The 19,972-nt window shown below is 49.9% G+C and overlaps 1 protein-coding gene across 1 annotated transcript in view; it reads right to left on the bottom strand.

Annotated features, from left to right (window-relative positions):
* Window positions 1-19,972, bottom strand: part of CSMD2 (CUB and Sushi multiple domains 2) — a 675,416-nt gene that overhangs the window by 321,146 nt on the left and 334,298 nt on the right. Inside the window, 3 exon segments of the mRNA XM_081223918.1 lie at window positions 8,537-8,661; window positions 9,361-9,448; window positions 14,644-14,721. Coding sequence (XP_081080044.1) covers window positions 8,537-8,661; window positions 9,361-9,448; window positions 14,644-14,721 — 291 coding nt within the window.

Here is a 19,972-nt window from a genome sequence, read left to right as displayed (position 1 = left end):
CGTGTTCTTTAGTTCCAACCACTTCATTCTTCAATGTTAGCGCTCAGCTACTTTAATAAAGAGTTCTATGAGCCTGTTCTGTTGCTGCCCACATGGCAATTTATCTTAATTGTAGGCAAAGTGCCTAACGGTAAAGAAATAGTGAGCAAACTCAACAAGCCTAAGTATATAAAATGAAAGTGGTGTCAAACCTGGTTTCCTCTGGTGGGGCAAAATATCCTAGAGCTCCTCTACGTGTGTGGACAGGGCTGTGATAAACCTTTCCCAGGAAACCCTTCCTAGGAGGGCCTGGGGAAGCAGGCTCCCCAGCTCCGGACATAATTAATCTCTTCTCATTTCACACACTCATTCCTGTGCTCATTCATTCCCGCATATACTGAGAGCCTAGTAACAGGCCAGGCAGAGTGTGGGGAGAGAAAAGTGTCTAAGACACAATCCCTCTTCTCTGAAGGGCCACCGGCAAGTGGAGGGAACAGATGTGAAAAAGAGTTACAACTGAGTGGAGCGAGTGTTGTCAGGGGTTACGTGCAAGAGACCCGGGGTCAGAATTGCTGGCCCTCCCAAGTCCTGCACCTGAAGGATCTTCTCATCCTGACCTCAAATGTTGAATCAAGTTTGAACAAAGCCCTAGGGGAACCCTCTCCCGCACTCCCCTCCCGTGCATCTGATTGCTCCTGTAATTCTGTGCTGAGAAACACTGACAATCACTGATTCCACTTGATACAACTGGGCCTGAAGGCAGCACCGCATGGGGAGGAGAGAGCAGGCTGTGGGGTTTACCAGCTTGGCATTCTGGGTTTTAAGTCCACTTGCTGTTTGTTTAAGTCTGGTAAGTTAGAAAACCTCTCTGATTCTACTTCATCTGTGAAATGGGACTAGTGATATTGCCCCACTGAGGCATGGTGAGGATGAAATTCTATGAGATTTTGGATATGAAGGCTCACCAAGGATCCGGGACATCGTCAATATTTAACAAAGGGGGGCTGGGACTGTCAGACTCTGATATTATGTTCATTCCATCTCACTATCCCCAAGATTTCTCAAGGCCAGGGATCTTAATTCTACCCTTCCTGAAGTTTCTTTATAGGATTTTTTTCCCCTGACCACACTGGAGGCTGACAACATCACTAAACAAATTAGAATACGATAATCAAAACCCAAACCCTGATCCCAGCCCACCTTTGCAAAGAGGACCTGTGGATTCAGAATGCTAGGCCTGCAGGGAATCCTGACAAATCTCTACCAGCACTACCTTACACCTATTCTGGAGACTCAGGTTTTGCTGCCAAAAGCCCTCAGCTTCAGACTTAATTTATCCTGCACTTGTTTCCAAAAATTAGATGGTATTTGCAGTTTGTTGAAATGTGCTGAAGATAAATTAGAGAGAACAGGTCAAAAAGGCATTTACCACTTTAAGGGCTTAGAGGGGTTTTAATTAAAATATTACAATCTGCAGCTAGTTAGCATGGAGCACCTAAAAATAGGTTCAGAATGGAGCATCAGCTTCTTTTTTCCTCTGCTCTCTGGGTAAGGTCAGGGGGTCTGCAGACAGACAGACTTCTCCCTGAGCAGCCAGCCGCTGGGATCCCACCAGCAGATGGATAGCTCATCGCTGTGACCCACAAGGGCTGGCGAGATGGCTGATGCTCAGACAGTGACTGAATAAATGAATAAACACATATTTATGTTTCTCTATTTGCCTTTTCCCATCAAATGCCTTGCTGGATAGTTTTCAGGAGACTTTCCAGGACCTTCCATGCCCAAGCTCTGCTGCAAAGTCCCATTCTTCCTCTGAACATCACTACACCATATAACAGGGGCAGTATTCCAGGGGACTTTAGGGAGATATCATTTAGACCCACAGCCAGTTCTGGCATCACAGAACTGGTGCAAGTGCCTCTGGTCTTCTATCTGGTCTTCTATCTGGTTCTGGTGCAAGTGCCTCTGGTCTTCTATCTTCTCCCCAAGTCTTATTCCCACCCTGCTCCATGCTGGCTTCCCTCACTTCTCCTACTACTGACCTCCCTCCTCATCCTTTCCTTTCCACAGCTCTCTCTCTAGAATCACCTCCTGGCCACCAATTCTAATGCAAAGAAACTCTAACTTGTAGCTGCAATGTCTTTCAGAACTGCCTGCTCCAACTTCTGCCGTGAGTGAAGCCCTTCTCCCCCTCCTGGGTCCGCAGCACTCCGCAGTGGAGAGCTTTCTCCTCCCCGCCAGTGTTTTGTTCCACAAACAATTGCTAACCCCCTGGAGGAAGTCTTCGCTGACTTTCATCTGTATCTCACTCCACTGACACCAAGTTTCTCTCTACCATCAGCTCCCTGTCTTCTCCTCCATCCTTACCCAACTTAGATCCCATGGTCCACCATTATGATAATTTTCTTGCAAATTCACCTAAGTCCCTTGCTCCTTTTTCCTTTAAATGACTGCCCAAAAGACGTCAATTGTGGATGAACTTCTCCACCTACATTCTCTAGCCCTGCCCCCATGCAGTAGAGCCTTGCTGGAGAAAAATCACATGAGTAGGAAGATTGGTGTCACCATAAATTCATGATCACCCACCTCAAAAAGTCCTGGATATTGTCCAGCAACTCTGCCATTTAGCCCTATTAAGCTCACTCTCCCACTCTGCTCAAAGACCCTTTCATGCTTCCTCCATGTCCCTCGGACCTCTCACCTTTCCCCTTGCCTCCCCTTACTCTCAGGTGATGACCTTGCTTCAGTCTTTGTGGGTGGAACAGAGGACATGTGGCAGGCGTGCCCTCTCTCTCACCCCCCAAGTCTGCAATCCCGTCTGCTTATGTGCTCATCGTCTTCCTTTCGTTTCCAACAGAGGGATGGCTCCTTCGCCTTTCAGAGGTCAGCGCCTCCTCCTGAGATCAGGTGTCCCTGACCAAGGTCAACCACGTCCATGGCCACACCCAGGGCCTGTTGTTCTGGGACCCAGGAGAGTCCATCTGTGAGATCTTAAACTCCATCAACCCGTTCCTTTCCCTGCTGCCTATGCATCCAGCAGAGTGACTTTGGTCTCGATGCACCACCTGCTGTCCTAAACCCTAGGTCTCTCCAGACCCCAGGCTTCCTCATTTCTCCCCATCTCTCCATCCCCTCCTGACCCTTCTTCTCTCACTACCTAGTCTGGACCTCAAGACCCTCACCAGCAGCTCCTGTAACACTCTCCTATCTGCCTTTGATTAACCATCTCTATTCCTAATCCTGGGTGCCCGGGGGCTGCCAGGAGAACCATGGCACCACCACGGACTTGTGGTTTGCCATTGTAATGGAAGCTTTGGCCCAAGTCAGTCCTCTCTCTTGTCTTTGTTCCGTTTCCTTGACAGTTCCTTACAGGGGCAATTTCAAACATCCACCACTTAGTTGAGCCACTTAACCCCAGGGGCGGCTTTCCAGTCTTTGTTGTACTCGACCTCTCTAAAGTGTCTGACCCTGCTGACCCTTCTCTCTCTGTGAAACTCACATTCATTGGCTTCCATGATGCCTCTGGCTCTTCTCCTACCTCTGTGACTGATCCATCTTATCCATTAACTCCCTAAAAGTAGCTGTTTAAATCTGGGCAAAGAACATATAATACTTTGCACAGTTCCTGCCAATTTTCTGTGAGTTCACAATTAGATCAAAATAAATGTTACCAAAAAGTGGGGGCAAGGGGGAGGAGAGGTTGTTCTACGTGGTTCCATCTAGTGTATTTACTCCAAATTGGTGTCCAGGTGCAATTTTCAAGTGGAAGTAGGATAGAGCCTTTGGACTGCGGTGGAATCTCAGTTCCAAAGATTAGCTTTGGGCCTTTGGGCAAGTTGGCAGACCACTCCAAGCTTTAGCTAAACATAAACCATGGATGTTGCCTCTTTCCTTGTAAAGAAATTATGAAAAATGTTTACTGTACTGCTTTATACAAGTATAAATAGCTTAATGAATGGGAGCTTTATCATTAGTACATACGTATAGGTAAGGGGCTCAGGGAGCAATGGGGCATGTATTCTAGTGAAGTCAGTACATCACCCAGGGGAGAATAACTACAGAGGAGAGGAGAGGAAGGCGGGGGTAGCTTGGGGGAGGGACAAGGGTATGGGTGAGGGGGTGGAGAAAAGAGGAGGGGAGGGAGATGAAGACAAAACTCTGAACAACATTAGTGTTTAAGGGGGAGGCCCAGGAAGCTGACCCAAGATGGAAGACAGCCACCTGTAATTTTCACGGCATTAAATTAAACTTTTTTGTGCAATATTTCCCGCATTTCACTCCCACCTTAGGAGACTGAGCGAGAAGATTCAGAGCATTTCAGTAATTTGCCCTGTGCCATATGGTATGTTACTAGCAAGGTTGGAACTTGAACTTAGGTCTCTGAGTCCTGAGTCTGGTGTTCTATTTACCAAAAAAGCTCTTATTCTAGGAAGAAAAATAATGTACGACTTTCTGTTGATGATCTACTCTGTGACTCAGTGACTGTATTTCACCTGGGGCTGGTACTCCATCCCTATCCTCTGTCAACACCAATTTGTGGTCACAAGAAACCGGATCTCCTGGTTGTCAATTTGGTCCACTTCACTCCATCAGTGGTTTACAAACCGTGTCCCCCAGAACCTCAGGGGTTCCCTGGAGGTGGCTTCGTGGCTGCTGGAAGTGGTGAGAAGGGGGTAACTCCAAATCCCCCGCCCCTACTTCACTGAGAGAAGCTCCACGGCATCTATTTTATTTATGGGACCTCTGCAACGCGCAGGCTCAGTGGCCATGGCTCACGGGCCCAGCAGCTCCGCGGCACGTGGGATCTTCCCGGAACAGGGCACGAACCCGCGTCCCCTGCATCGGCAGGCAGACTCTCAACCACTGCACCACCAAGGAAGCCCCTGCAAAAGCTTTTTAAAAAATATTGGGCTGCCTATGTGAAATAAGTTTGACAAGCCCTATACTATACTGCCTGTATCTGGGCCTGAATAGAATTAGTTTATCAGCATAACAATGTTTCATGTTGTCCTCAATTCCTTTGGACGATCAAAATTTTCTAGTAGTTAAATGAGAAGCTTATTTCTTCTGGTGGGAAGGGAAGAAAAAAAAGGCCTGTGAATATCTAATTTCAAATTCCAAAATGAGGGCACGGTCCCCAATTGTTCATTCATTTCAATCACTGATTCATTCAGGTTGTCCTCAAACATTTGTTGAAAACCTATCATTTTCCGGGTCCCATGTTTTGGTAGAATTAATTGTGTGGAAAATGAATGTTTAAAATCAAATCATATTTTAAATGCATTAGAGGAAAAATAATACCACTGTGTGTGGCGGTGAATCCTTTTCAGACTGTGATCTTTTGGTAACCTGCTTATTAGTGGAGCTATTGTAGAATTCAAAGAGTTTTGTCCCTTTCCGTTTTTAAAGTGGGCTTCATTTAAACTCTCTGTTAAAAAATCACAATTAGAATAGTAATTCTGACTAATTAAAAATAAGAGATTTTAAAAGGAAAACTTTCAAAACTGCCAAAATTAAAGAACTCCCCCCCTTGAATTTTTTTTTTTTGCAGTACGTGGGCCTCTCACTGTTGTGGCCTCTCCTGTTGCGGAGCACAGGCTCCGGACGCGCAGGCTCAGCGGCCATGGCTTACGGGCCCAGCCGCTCTGTGGCATGTGGGATCTTCCCGGACTGGGGCACGAACCCGTGTCCCCTGCATCGGCAGGCGGACTCTCAACCACTGCGCCACCAGGGAAGCTGCCCCCTTGAATTTAATATCTAACTCAGCCCTTGACCTTTGGGGAAGTCCAGGACAGATCATCCAAGTCCAAACCCAGCAACCTTTGCTTTTCTCTTCCTCCCTCACAATGACCTTGGGAGAGGGAAAAAGAGGAAGAGAGTGGCAGGAAGGTGAACCTGCCCTAGAGGCCCCTCTCGACCACAGCTAGTGCTGGTCACTTTCTATAAAATGGCTTGTTTCAATTTGGCAATCACTAGGCACTGGAGGTTTTGTTTTCCCAGTTCACAAATGAGGGACTTGTGGCTAAAAAAGAGGAAGGAAGCTGCCCAGGGCCAGCAAGCCAGCAGGAGGTAGAGTTGGTCTCTAGATCAAAGTCTGTGGGCCTCCCAAGGTGTGTGATTGCAACAGGATTGGACAGGACAGTGAGAAAACAGGCTTCTAAAAGATCTGGGGCCACTAAAGGCTGAGGGTGCGCTCTGAGGTGTGGGGAAGCTATATCCCGACAGGCCTTAGTTGTTTAGTTTAATCTAAACATGCTGCACACGAGACTCACAGATACGCTGGGGTCACTTCTAAATGAGGCCTTTCGTGTCCACTGTCTCCTCTAGTTCTCGCAGTAATGTCATAAAGCAATGTTCTATAATCACTGCCTTTTATCAAAAGAAAAGAGATTCACAGAGGTGAAAAGACAGGCCTAAGGACACCCGGCTAAAAAGTGGTAATTGTTGGATTTGTACCCAATTCTGCCTGGCTCTGTTTTCTGTGATTCCCCCCGCTCCCCCACTTCCCAGGGGCAGAGGATGGGATGAAAATGGATGTGAAAAAGCTTGGCCCGATGCTTAGTCAATAGTGTGGCAGAGAATGCAGAGTCCAGTGGATCAAAATCATTGGATGGACTTGACTGGGGCACACATGTCCGGAAAAAAAGACGAGCACATTATTTGACTGTGAACTTTCTTCTGAAACACCAGCCCTTCCCCACCCTGGACTTATTCACGTAAACAACCACCATTACTAAGAGAACTACCTGCCTCCAATGAAAAGGTCTTGGGGAGAGATCAGATCCCACCACCTCCTGAAGGCATCCTTGTTCTGGCTCCTCAAAAGGAATTTTGAAATGACAGACAGGCAAAGGGTGCCTTGGTCCTCAGACTTGGTAATTCTATGCCTGTCTACTCAGCTGGTGTCTTGGTTCCCTGGAAATGGAGTGTTGTGCTATTCAATTATTCATTTATTAAATCATCCATTCAACACATGCTATTGAGCACCTACTATGTGCCTGGCCCTATTCAAGGCAGTGAACAAAACAGACATCCTTGCCCTATAGAGCTTATATTCTAGCACAAGGATGTTTGCTTTCTTGTCCAGCACTTCCCAATTCATAAAGTGTTTCCATATCTACAACTCCATTTGACCCTCACATTAACACAGATGGGTAGGGTAGGAGCCATGATCTACATTCACCAGTAAGAAAATAAGCCCAGGGAAGATAGGGGCTTTGCCAAATTACCCATGGCCAGCTGGTGGCAAAGCTGAGAGTAATACCCAAGAATTCTTCTTTTGTTTGATTTTTTAGAAAAATATTAGCTAAGTGGAATCTTTGAAATAATATAACTAAAATCAGTGGGGATGCAAAGCACATTAATTGTGGATCGTGGCCACCTCAAAGTTGAGTGAGAATGAATTAATCTAAGGCTTATTTGAGAGAGATTTTCATGACCCTCTTCCAGAGTGCTTATCAACACAGTAGAAAAAGGGAGTGGGTCTCAGCTCCAACTTGCCCCTTCCTCAGTGCAGCAGTGATCTAAGTTCTTTACCCTGGACCCATCTTACTCTGCATGAATTTCATCTTGATGCATGTGCCTGAAGAGAGGCAAAGAATCTCCTTCTTAAACTGGAAGGATCTGGAATGTAACTTTAGTGGGCAGCACACTTTCTCTTCCAAAGGGTCACTCAAAAGGACAACTGCTGTCTTTGTTTACAAACTCTAGAGTGACTCCTTACTCTTGTACCAAGAACTCTTGAGTCCTGGTCATGTGTGCAAACAATGGAAAAAGAGAGATGAATGCAGTGTAGGACGTGAAAAGCCGTCTAGTGGTGCCCTGCGAGATGAGGCCAGGGGCTTCTCTACCATAGAAGCTGTCCTGTCCCAAAGAAAAAATACATTCAGGTCTCATATTTTGAGATTATTTGGGGGATGGGGACTTGGCCAGCCCAGCCTTGGTTCTTGTGAAGCCTGGGATGGCAGGGCCCCTGAGAATAAGATGTCCAGGTGTGAGGTTAGAGGAATCCCACAGAGAGGCCTTTTGTGGTCATGGGCCCTGTTACTCCTGCATAGCTCAGAGCATTCTTTCAGAAGTGACAGGTCTGTTTATTGCTGAGTATGTGGAAAGACACAAGGGCATTGAGATGGAGGGTTTGGGATGTCTGTGTGCTATAACAGAAGGATTCAAGGTGACATGATACAAAGTGACTTCCCTTCCCATCTAGGTGCAGCTGTAATATCTTGGTGCAGCGGGCCAGAAACCTGCTCACGTGTGACTCCCTGACCAGACTGTCAGGTGCAGGCAGGGCAGGGACCGTGCCTCTCTTCCCCATCTCTGTTATCTGTTATCTCTGTTATCTCCTGCTCCCCTATAGGCCTGGATACAGAGGAGGTGCTAAATAAATGTGTTGGGTTTGTTAGTAAACGGGTGCAGGATCTGAGGTGTGGGGAACAGCGAGAATGAGGTGAGCCAGTCTGGATGAGAGCCTGGACTCAGGCAACAGGAGCTGGGCTCTGACCTCCACGCCCAGCCCAGCTTGCTGGCCAGCCTCCCTTTCCAGGGGCACCCTCACCTCGGCAGACCGGCCTGTGGTCACTCCAGGCTGCAAACATGTCGCTGACTTTCATACAGGTGATCCGCTTGGACCCTTGCAGGTCATAGCCCTCGTTGCAGGTGAACTGGACGCTGGATCCTAACCTGGGAGACAAGGCGTATCTGTGAGCTCCACCCCTGGGCCTGCCAGGTACCCCCTGAGTCCTTCCTAGGTCCACAAAGGAGCACCATGCCGAACTTTATTTCTCCTCTGGCCCTTAATCTCCACTCCACCATTTATCACTTAAAACCTCCACTGGAAGGAACACCTGCTCTTCATCTTCTTTTCTGGACCATTTAATGGTTTTAGGACTGAGTTAAAAGGTGACTTTGTGAGCGAAACAGCAATCCCCTGAGATAAGTATTAGGACAATTGGGACAGCTAAGAGTGGGTGGATGATACCCATAAACTTTCATGAAAGTGGAGGATTATGAGAAGATGCCTCGATAGTTAGAAACTTTACAGAATGCACTGTCTCGGGGCCCTAGGGTGTCCTAGACTATCGGAGGTGTGAGCTGCCTGCTGGCATGTCATTCCTGATGATGGCAGCCCTTTGAATCCTGGGTATAGGTCTGCTGGGTGACACTGGCAGTCTACAGCCCTCTCTTCACCCTTAAGGTGTGGGTACTAGTTCCAGGACTGGACCAAGAGAGAATGTTAAAGGCCAAAGCTCTTCTCCAGGAAGTGATCCTGCACCCACATGGTCCTCTCCACTCTACCTCCAGGAAGGCCAGTCCCTGTCTTCCCCCCAACCAGGCCATCACACCCTTCTTGCAATAAGAACATTCCCAAACAGATCTTACCTGAAATCTGAGCCTAGTCTTTTGCCCCTTTCAGGTATGCCAGGGTCTGGACACATATTATGCCCTTGGGACACACCAACCTGAGTTACTACAAGGCAAAAAACAGCACATACAGAGATGGATAATCACAGGAAGAAACCAGTCGGGGCAGTGTCGCAGGGTGGGAGGTGGACGCAGAGACAGAAAGAGGCCCTGCTCTGCTGGGGCCTGTGGGGTTGCTGGGGTCTACTGGGCTCGGGTTTCCCGAGTGTGCAGATGGGGAGCTGCTTTTGACAAATTCCTTTGGGAGCAAAGTCCAAGTGAAATTCATCAAGAGCGTGTGGGCTCAGAGGCACCCCAAACCCACAGCCATCCCGTTCGTTCCCTTATCCCGCACCAGCGGCCAGAGGTGGACAGTCCACAGCCCCCGGTGACCTCCCCACCCTTCCAATCTGCTGATGGCGGCTCTAGATGAGATGAGCCCCCCAACCTCAGCCCCCAATGGAGAAATGACTCAAAGAAAGTTAAATAAAAGGTGGATGTGTGGTCAGAAACGGTAAAGAATGTAAGAGGAAGCTGCAGTCTGAAGTTCAAAGCAGGGACCTGAGCTCAAACACGGATATTTCTGCTGAGAAACCTCTTCCCACCGGACAGTTCTCAATGCAGAGTAAGCGGTAACCAGAGCATCCCCCGCCTATGCCGCTGGCTGAGGGCACCGAGGTAGCACCTGCGGTAGTTCTGGCAGGTGCTGTGATGCCCTCACGTTCGCCAACACCAGAGTCCTGTTTTTAAAAGCCACGTGCACGGTCCTCTAGGTTAAAGGAGAAGCTTGGTCAAAGGGCGGCGGATACACACAAAGTCAGTTTTCTCCCGTCTCCAGTGGAGAAGGTGGAAACCCTCCGGCCCCTGCAGTTCATTGCTCCTGAGATGCTGTGAGGCTAGAACTCCCTCGCACCTCTGGAGTCCTGGCCTTGGCAATGACCAGGAGCCAGAGTTCCAGTCAAGCCCTCACCAACCCCACAATCCCGACAACCACCTCTAGACGAGGGATGACGGGGAGTCTGGAGCAACGTTCCCTGAGTTGGCCCATTTCCCTCTCACCCAGTCAATGTCCCACAATATGAGCAACGTGCTCCATCACTCACTCACTCACCCACTCATTCCTGCACATGGTACACAACAAGCATTAATTGAACACCTACTGTATACAAGACCCTATTTGGATACGGTGGGAAATGACAATGTCAGGTATAAGATATGACCACCCCACTGTCCTCAAGGAGTTACATGAACTATGGAAAGAAACTACAGAACCACAATGGGAGGTGATGAAAAATACAGCTACAGGGAGGTTCAGAGAGAGGACCCATCTCATATTGCTGAGAGAAGCATGGAAGGCTGCCTGGAGGAGGCAGCATTTGACATGGATCTACTGAGATAGTGGGATTTAGATACATGATAACAGAGAAATGGCATTTCAGGCAGACAGATGGGCCTGGGGAGCAAGGTGGAGACACAGAAACCGAACTGTAAGTTGTTCGGTGTGCCAGAACAGGAGGGAGGGTATGAGTGACATGGAGGAGTGAAGGTGAGGTTTCAGAGGTCAGACTTTGAAGGGGCTCGAGTCTGATCCTAAAGACGATGGGAAGAGTCCTGAGTGGGGAAGGGCACTGTAAGATCTGGATTGCTCAGAGGGAGGCCAGTTACTGTGAAAGGAGTTAGAAAGTTTTGTGTTCATTCAGGTAAAGGACAACAAGAGCCTGGTAGTGGGGACAGACATGAAGTGACGGGAATGGACGTGGCAAAGGAAGAGTCATCAGGGCTTGCGGAAGAGCAGGGCATGGGGAGAGGGGGCAGGGGACTTCCTGGCCCAGGGACCTGTGAGGATGCAAGTGAGTTGATGGAAGTGCAGCAGTGGGGAATCCCATTTTTGACTCATTTAGTCTCATTTCAGACCTGAGTTTGAAGCTCATTGCTACTGTTAGAAACCTGCCCAAATCTCCAGGGAGCCCCGGGTGTGGCTGGCCAAGGGAACCTGGGCATTTGGACACACTCAAGCCAGTTGAGTTTGGACAGTGCTCAAGCCAGAGACCAGTTACCCTCTTGGTTGTGTGCTGACGAGTACAAGGCCTCTTGGGCAGCCTCCTTTTCTCCAACATTCCACAGTGCCAGGCTCAAGCCAGTCGCTCCTACTGGACGCTCGTCCCCTACTCCCATCCCCTTCCTTGCCAAACCTCTACTTCTGAAACTTCCACATCCTCAACTAAGCTACGTCAACATTCCCCCAGTCCAGGACCCTTCAGGCTCGGCTAATAAGACAGAAGCGCCATCTCCAAAAGCAGAGCGAGCCCCTGCCTCCTGGGGCCTCGGTGTTTTGAGAGCAGCGGGGAGGAAAGAGAAAACTGGGGCTTCCAGGATCCCCAGGGGCAGGAGGGAGAGAGGACCCCTGAGCTTTACCTGCGGGTCCATCTGTTGACAAGCCAGCCTCACCGTAATCCATCCCTACTGCGGGTTTCTGAGCTAAGCGCCCACCTTCTTTAGGCCCTGCCTACTCAACCCTGTGCACCGACCACCCCCGTCCAAAGGCCCTGCTGACCACCACATGGGGACCACACGCCACCTTGCCGCGTGTTAAGAATGCACAGCAGATTCTTGCCTCCTTCTCTCGCCCTCTCGTTCAGGGCTGACACTGCTCAGCATAGCATAGAGGAAGGCTGACCGATGAGGATGTGGCTGGACGGGAGAGCCAAGGCCATGGCGAAGCCCACCCACCGAACCGCAGCCCCTGACATGTATGGCAAACCTTGCTGTGTCCCCTTTAATCAGCCAGCCCGAAATGAGGCTCAGGCGCCATCCAGGAAATTGCAAGACCAGCAGTGAGTAGCTCATACACCCCCAGTACCCTCTCTTCCTGGGAGGACCGAACAGGTGACGGCATCCCTGTGTGAGCCTTCAAGGCTCCCCGGAAACAAGCAAACTCAAATCCCAGTGAACAGTTTACTGTCAGAGTTACAGAGACAAAAGGCTTCTCCCCTTTCTTTCCTGAGTTCCAGCCTCCCCTGCCTATTCAAGACCAGCCGCTTGTGCTTGTAGCATGAATTTGCTCTTGGCTGCAGAGGGAAGAGACTGGAAGGGGATCCTTGCCCCGGTCCCTATGGTGAGGAAGAAGCCGCAACACACTCAGAAAGACAATGCCTTCTACTCAAAGTGAAGGGAGCCACAGACACATGGGTGGTCAGAACCAATGGCCAGGGACCCATGGTGCCCACAGACTGGTAAAGGCAGTAAGTAGGATCCAGGAGATGTAAGTGTGGCCCACTCCTCCCCTGAAGTTCAGGACATCTGTCCACAGGGAATCTGGGCAGAACACAATGGGCCAGACCCCTGCACACATTTGGTGACCTGCCTCCGAGGCAGCTTGAGTCACAAACCCATTCCTCCCTGAGGGAATCTCAGAAAGGAGACCAGTACCTTGTTGTAGAGAAATGTATATTTTTTCAAAGAGGTTTTGAATTTTTTTTTTAAATAGGGTTTCTTCATCTTTCTGAGGGAGCTTTTGGTACCTCTGAGAACTAATGAAAACCACAGACCCTTCCCTTCTACCCCAAAACGCACCCACAACATCACATGTGATTTTCTAGCGAGTTCATGGACCTCCTGAAGTCCTAGGTCAAGAAGGCCCATCTCAGATCCAAAGGAGAAAGGGAGGATAAGGTTTTGCATCCCCATTCTACAGATGGGGAAACCGAGGTGTTAGGGCCTGGGGTATCACAGTTACCTAAGGATACAACTGGGATAAAAATGTGCTCTCCCAAGTCAGAGCAGTTTCCTTAAAGTTTGCCTGTGGCCCCAGGGCAAACTCTGAAGTTGAATCGTGCCTGCCTCGGCTCCTCTGGTTTCCTGTGGCTGCAGAAAGAAAGAGCCGGGGAGGGCCCGGGCCATGTCTTGAGCCTTCCCTGCAGACTCCTGACCTAATGCTCTGTTCCTTCCTTTGGCTCCCTAGTCAAGCACAGAAGCAGGGCCTTCTGGCTGCCCTCTGCCATCCAGGCCCCTGTGGCAGGGTGACCAGACAATGGTCCCCAGAGGCAAGGAGTGGTATCTGTCTCCAATTGGAAAACTTGAAAGACCAGAGAAAGCCCACAGCCAGGCTCAGTTTCGTCACGGCCTTGGGACCAAACTGCCTCTCCCCCTGCTGCTCCCTGCCACCCAAGCACGGAGCTCTGGACCCACCCATGGCCTCTCTCTACCTCTCTCCAGCAATACTTCCAGCACCTCAGGGGAAGGGAGCACATGGAGGTGAAAGAGGAAAGGAGAGGGTCAGCGGGGAGCAGAGACAGAGAGAAAAAGAGGGGGAAGCAGATAGGGTGAGGGAGGAGGAAGGAGAGGAAAGTGGAAAGAGGGAGGACGAATGGAAGGAGAGAGAGAAGGGCGTGAGAAGCAGAGGGCAACGGGAGGCAGAAGGTAGACCAGAAGGCCAGGTGTTTGGGGGACCAAGGGAGGCTCCCTGCCACCACCTCCAGAATGAAAACGGAGCATTTCTTGGAAAAATCTGCTCTGCTTTCAAGTCCAGCCTCCTGGAGTGGCCCAGAGCCTTTGGGAAATCCTTCCTATGCTCTAGCTCAAAAGCCCCTTAGCACAGGCTCTGATCAGGTGCTTCTGGAGTGACATTCCAGACAACTGCCCAGCATTGGACATTCTCCTTTTGATCTTTCAAACATCAATGGCAGGAACACGTTTCCATGGACAGAATCTGCCCCATGTCTAAGCAGGGAGCCCCCGGCACTGCCCCATCAGCTCAAGAAGCAGGACCACCCCCCACTTCTAGTCCACCTTTTGCCCAGCCAGGTCCATGGACCCTGGTGGAAGGTTCTAGGCATTCCCCTCTCTCCCCTTCCCCAAATCCTGCCTTGGAAGCTGGAATCAGGGACTTGAAGCCTCAAAAATCCCAGCTGGAGTTTACTGACTCCTAGACGAGCCAGAAAAAGGATTGTCTTAGCAGGTGGAAGTGATTCAAAAGGAAAAATAAAGAAAGAAATGTAGCAGTAATGACTCCCTGGACTGCAGTTAGAATGGGAAGTGAGGGAGAAAGGAGAGGCAGGAGGGGAATGGGAGGAGGAACACGAGAAGACAAAGGGCAGGCCCCGGGGCTGCTGACTGGGCACCAGGTTAGTGTGTGCACACGCAGACCCGAGCGGAGGGAAGCCGGGCTGAAGGGACATCAGCGCAGCAGCATCTGGCTTCCCCGCGGTCACAGCGCCAGCGGTTCTGGCCTCGAGCGAGAGGCCTGGCCGGGCGGACACTTACACACAGACGTCTTCTGGCTGTTATCTTTGCTGGGCATCAGCTTCACGCCTCGAGACTTCAACTCAATTTGCTTCTTGACTAGAGAAGAGGTGAAAGGAAAATCAGGCTTAGTTGTCATATGGGACTGGGGATGGGTCCCTCTAGAATGATCCCTCTCTTAGCTTGGGACATTCCATGGTGGGTCAAAGCCAGAAGCCCCTCCGGGCAGGGATATACTAAGGGTAGCGTTCAAGTGCAACAGGGTCTCAAACACGGAGAAAGAGCTGCTATCAAGGCTGGCTCTCTGGGGTGATCTCCCTGCAAACTGGTAGTGAGTGTCCACATGCGAAGCCCCGCAGCCCGCCCTCTGCAGCTCAGCTCCCTTCCCGATCCAGTCCTGGCCAATTTCTGAACCAGCCCTGGCCAGGTGTGTTACATTGCATTAGGGCCCCAAGTTGTCACCCTCGCTGTAACCACAGCTGTTGCAATGAAATGTGACTGTAGTCCTTCCTGTTCAAGAGGTGGAGTATATTTCCTCACCCCTTGACTTTGGGTTTGGTCATTATGGAGGCCTTGACATGTCCAAAGACTTGAAAAGTGCCTGCCAGATTAGGCTTGCCCACTTGAATCTCTGCCATCATTGGGAGAAGACATGGCTGGTCCTGGGAGGATGAGAACATGAGAAGCAGAGCCCACCATCCTAGCCGAGCCCAGCCCACACCAGCTGACCTATTGTGAGCAGGCGCAGCCGAGTCCGGGAGGTCCCTGGGGGATGGTCTGATGGATTGAACTGGGTTTTGATCCCAACACTAAGTCCAGTCCGTAGCTCATCAGGACTTGGCCGAATAGCATACAAAGGGCCCCAGAGCCAGAACTCCACAATTCCAAAGGCTATTCCTCTGAATCCATCAACCTCCTTTGGGTCTGAGCACCCCTATGCTCCAAAGCATTCTGCTGGTGGCCAAGGGCTTCATCCTGTCTCTGGTTATATGGTTTGGTTTATCTGTCCAACCCCAGAACCCCCTGCCGGGTGGCTCAGCCCCACTCTTACTGGAACCAGCAGCGGTAACAACTGTGACCAGCACTTCCTACGTGTCAAGCCCGGGGCTGAGGGCCTTACAAGTTCTTTACTTAAATCAGCATCACTGACCCCTTTCTTTCTCTCACACTCACACACGATCTATCAGTAAACCCTTCCAAGTTTATCCCCAATGCAGTTTCTACATCTGCATCTCTGGTCCAAATCTCCAACACTTCTCCCCTTGTTGCCATGGCCTTCCATCTTCCACACTTGCCCCCATCTAATCTGTTCTCAACACGAGATCCAGAAGGATCTTGTTAAAACACAAGTCAGACCAAATTACATCTCTCCTCAAAACTCTTCAGGGGCAACCCAACTCTCCTATAGGAAAAGCCAACGTCTTTAAAAGGGCCTGCCCAGACCAACTGGCCCTCTCCGTAATCTCTCTGACCCCATCTTCAACTTTGGTCACTCTTCTGCAGCCACATGGGCCCCCCTGATATTCCAACAATACACCAGGCATGCCCGCTTCAGCCTGCCAGTTCCCTAGAAGGCTCTTTCCCAGATATCTTCATGACTTGCTCCCTTCTCTCCTTGAAGCCTTTGTGAGAACGCCACTTCCTACGGCAGGCCTTCTCTGACCACTCCACTTAAAACTACACCTCCAACCCCAGCTTTCCCTAACCCCTACCCACTTTCTAGCTTACATATAATTTTCTTAGTGATTTTTGTCATCCTACGTTGCAACGTAAGCTCCACAAAGACAGAGATTTTTGTCTGTTTTGTTCATTGCTGTGGCCTCAATGCCTAGAATAGCACCTGGTTCATAGCAGGTCCTCAATAATCATTTCATTTGGTCCTTATATATGTTCAACAACCTTGATTGGTAGTTATTATACCTACTTGATCGATAATAAAATTGGGGTTCACAATGGTTTAAGTGATTTATTGTAGGTCACACAGCCAGGAGGCAGCTGTGCTCTTGGTGGGACCTCAGCATCTTCTCTTGTGACCTGTCCCCAACGTCATCCCAAGGGCATGGTCAACCTTCTTCAGCATCTGCCCCCTCCCCAGCTCAGCCCCTGGAGACTCATATATTCACTCTGTACTTGAGATAACATGTCAACCCCAGAACTAAAGCCCACAGCGATCAGGTGTGCAAAGGGGACCAACTCCGAGTATTCCCCCACCCCCTGTTCATCCCTGCTCTGCCTATATCAAAAAGCTCCCCAAAGGTTGGTCCCCCAGCAAGTTGCTGTCTAAGCTGAATGCCTGACAAAATTCAGTTACTTCCATGGAGTCACCACTTCCCAACGTGCATTCAAATCCCTTTTATAAATGTGCATTACTCTCCATGTGTATCCAGCAGGAAAATTTCCAAGGAACACTAACGTGGGCCCATTATCAAACAGACGGTACTCATAGGGAAACATGCATTATTCAAGCCTAGCTGATAACGGTGAGGCAGGGGAAAAAACGTCCTCTGATTCAGCATCCCTAAGAGAACAGGAATGGTCCCAGCACTGCGAAACAATTCCAGCTCTTCTCCCAGATGCCCCACCAATGGGCAGGGATCAGGAGAGGGGTCTCTAGGACCCAGTACAGCCCATCTGAGGGCAGGTCTGGGAAGATGGCTCAGGGCATCCAGCGAAGGAGGAGGAGGTGAGTCAGAGTCTTCCCAAGTCCCTTGTTCAGGTTCTAGTGTCCACTGGAGGAGGGGGTGGGGAAGGGGGTCAGTGCCCCGTGGATGCCATTCCCAGGGGCAAACACTGCTTGGGTTTTCCTTGTAGCTGCTGAAGGGGGACTGTGAGATGCAGGTGGATATGAGGGGGTGGTTAAGAGGAAGCCCTCTTCCTCTCTTCTCAAGGTTGCATCGAGAAAGAGGCTCCTGCCCCTCCCCTATCTCCAGGCCCCAGAGGGAATCCTTCCAATGTCTACGTCCATCCTGTCTACTCAGTCCTCTCCACGAAGGACTGTCTAACCTGACTCATCAGTGCTTAATAGTCGCTGGATGACGTCATGATGCCTCCCAGCAGGAACTAATTCCGTTCTTCCTCTTTTGCACCCTGCTACTCACCACGGGATGGAGTTTGTTAAGGTGATGAGAAGAACTGGTTGAGAAGGAACCTGAAAAGCTAGAGGGGGCTCCTTAACTTATATGCAAACTTTGGGACCGTTTACCCCTCTGAGCCAGGTCTGAGAGGCTGTGTCACCCACGCTGTTGGTGGGTCCCCACATTAGCTTGGGAAATGCGGGGGCCACAGCTCTGTGGGCAGGGGTAACTCACACTAATAACACAACCTCTCAGAAAACATATGTCCAGGCCCAGCTGGCCTATGCCATCCCCAGAACTGATGAATGGGTCAGAAAGCGACCTGGCTGGGGGGGTACCCACCTGGCAACATCCACATGGCCAAGGATCTTAGTGTCCAGAAACCACCTCCATATACCGGGGTCGCAGTAGTTTGGCTATCCCAGGGAAGCACTGGCACACGGAATTACAGACAGCTAATTTGTCTTAGTCTGACCAAGTGTGTGGTGGGTGACCATGGAAGATGGAGCACCATGGGAAATCAGCCTTGAAATGAGCTCGTAGAAGAACTAGCTGGACAGACCAGGGCAGACCTGGTGTGAAGGGTCAGAGAACAAGGGCACTTCTCTCTCTAGGTCTCCACAGCGCACTGCTAACAGACCTAAGCAGAAAGCAAGGGCAAAACAGCAAGGACCCGGAGAATTTCTGAGGTGTATTTGTTCTTGTTGGAACATTCATTCACGGAGCGCCCACTCGCGTAGCACCTATGGTATTACACTGAAGCACTGGTCTCTAAAGAAGATTCTGTAACTACTGGCGCAGTGGAGAAAAAGTGGAGCCTGGGGCTGGCTCCTGGGTCCTGGCTACACTTGAATGCACACCCCCGGCGCATGTATGCACGCCACACATCCAGGCACGCATGCACATCTGTGTCTACAACCAGTGCACCCACAAGAACACATTTACGCCCCTGTGTATGTATGGCTACAAACCTTTACATACAAATATAATTCACACTTACACATGTGTTTGTACTGTATGTAAACAAAGTCAGGACACCCAAGAGAAAAGTGCTGGCTTTAACTGGTTGACATGTGAAATCTTAGTAGATACACTCATCTCCTCTGAATGATAATGACTACAGGAGACTGCCAGGCTGCTCCATTCATCCTTTATATTCTGGTTAAATATAAGACATTTCCCCACTGTTGTAAAGGTGAGCGGAACACATGGTACACATTTAGCTGGAAGAATCTGGTGATACAAATGCCTCTCTAATCTGCAGCATCAGTTATTGGGTGGAGCTAGTGGGAGACAAGGACCTGTTAGTGGAGGAGACAGGAGAGGGAGGCCTAACCTGCCTCCGTGGCTCTGGGAACCAAGAAGGGCATGGAACCTATGGCTTCTTCTCATCCCAGTGGATTCAGACTTCCCTCCACAACAGTGAGCCCCTGCTCTCAGCCTGATCACTCGCCTTTCCCCACCACCTGGCTGTCCTGCTGGCTGGACCATCCCTTCATGTCCTCCCACATCCACATCCACACCAAATCCAGTTCATTCAGCCTCAGAAAATTTCTCCAGTGTGTATCCTTCTTTCAATGTTCTAAGCCATTCCTGCCCTAAACTCATCCTTTTTTTTGCTTGGTTTTGGTTCACCGATTCACTGTCTCTGGCCCATCTTAAAACATGCTGCAGACAGTGATCTTTTAAAAATGGCAATCTGATTGCCACTTCGCAAACTTGGGTGTGCATCCTGCACTCTGCCCTTCCGTTGTCATTGAGGACCTGCCTCGCTGCCTGGTCACCAGCCCTGCAGAAAGGCTTTTTTAACTCACTGTCTTTTGCTGGACAAAGCCAGGTTCTGGCGCACTGGCTCCTCATCTCACTGAGATTCATGCCAAAGACATAAAATTCGGTGCAGATGCCTAAGACCTAGTGCTTCAAGCTGTAGACCTTCTAGCAGATGGGGAAGCCCTTACTACGGAGAAGAACAGTGGGAAGAACAGTGATTACAGAACAGAGCTGAAGATGCCTCAGAGTAACAAAAGATGAGGTATCTGTTGCCAGGTCGACTGACTGAAAGGATAAATATAAAACTATCGCACCAGACTTGATCGGGATGCTGCCAACACAAATGAAGAGGCTGGAGCGGCACCACCACTGCTACTGCACTGGCACTCTTGATTGCCATGGAAGGCTTCAAGAAGATTAGCTAAGGTGCTAATCTGGTGGAAACCAGGAATGGTGCGAGGCTGCGTGTTGACGCTGTAACTGCTGAACTAAGGAAGCAGCCCAAA

Source organism: Mesoplodon bidens, assembly GCF_964165515.1.
Source record: "Mesoplodon bidens genome assembly, chromosome: 2".
In the NCBI taxonomy this organism is placed as follows: Eukaryota; Metazoa; Chordata; class Mammalia; order Artiodactyla; family Ziphiidae; genus Mesoplodon; species Mesoplodon bidens.
Note: the sequence above shows the minus strand (reverse complement) of the source record. Positions and strands in the feature narration are given on the sequence as shown.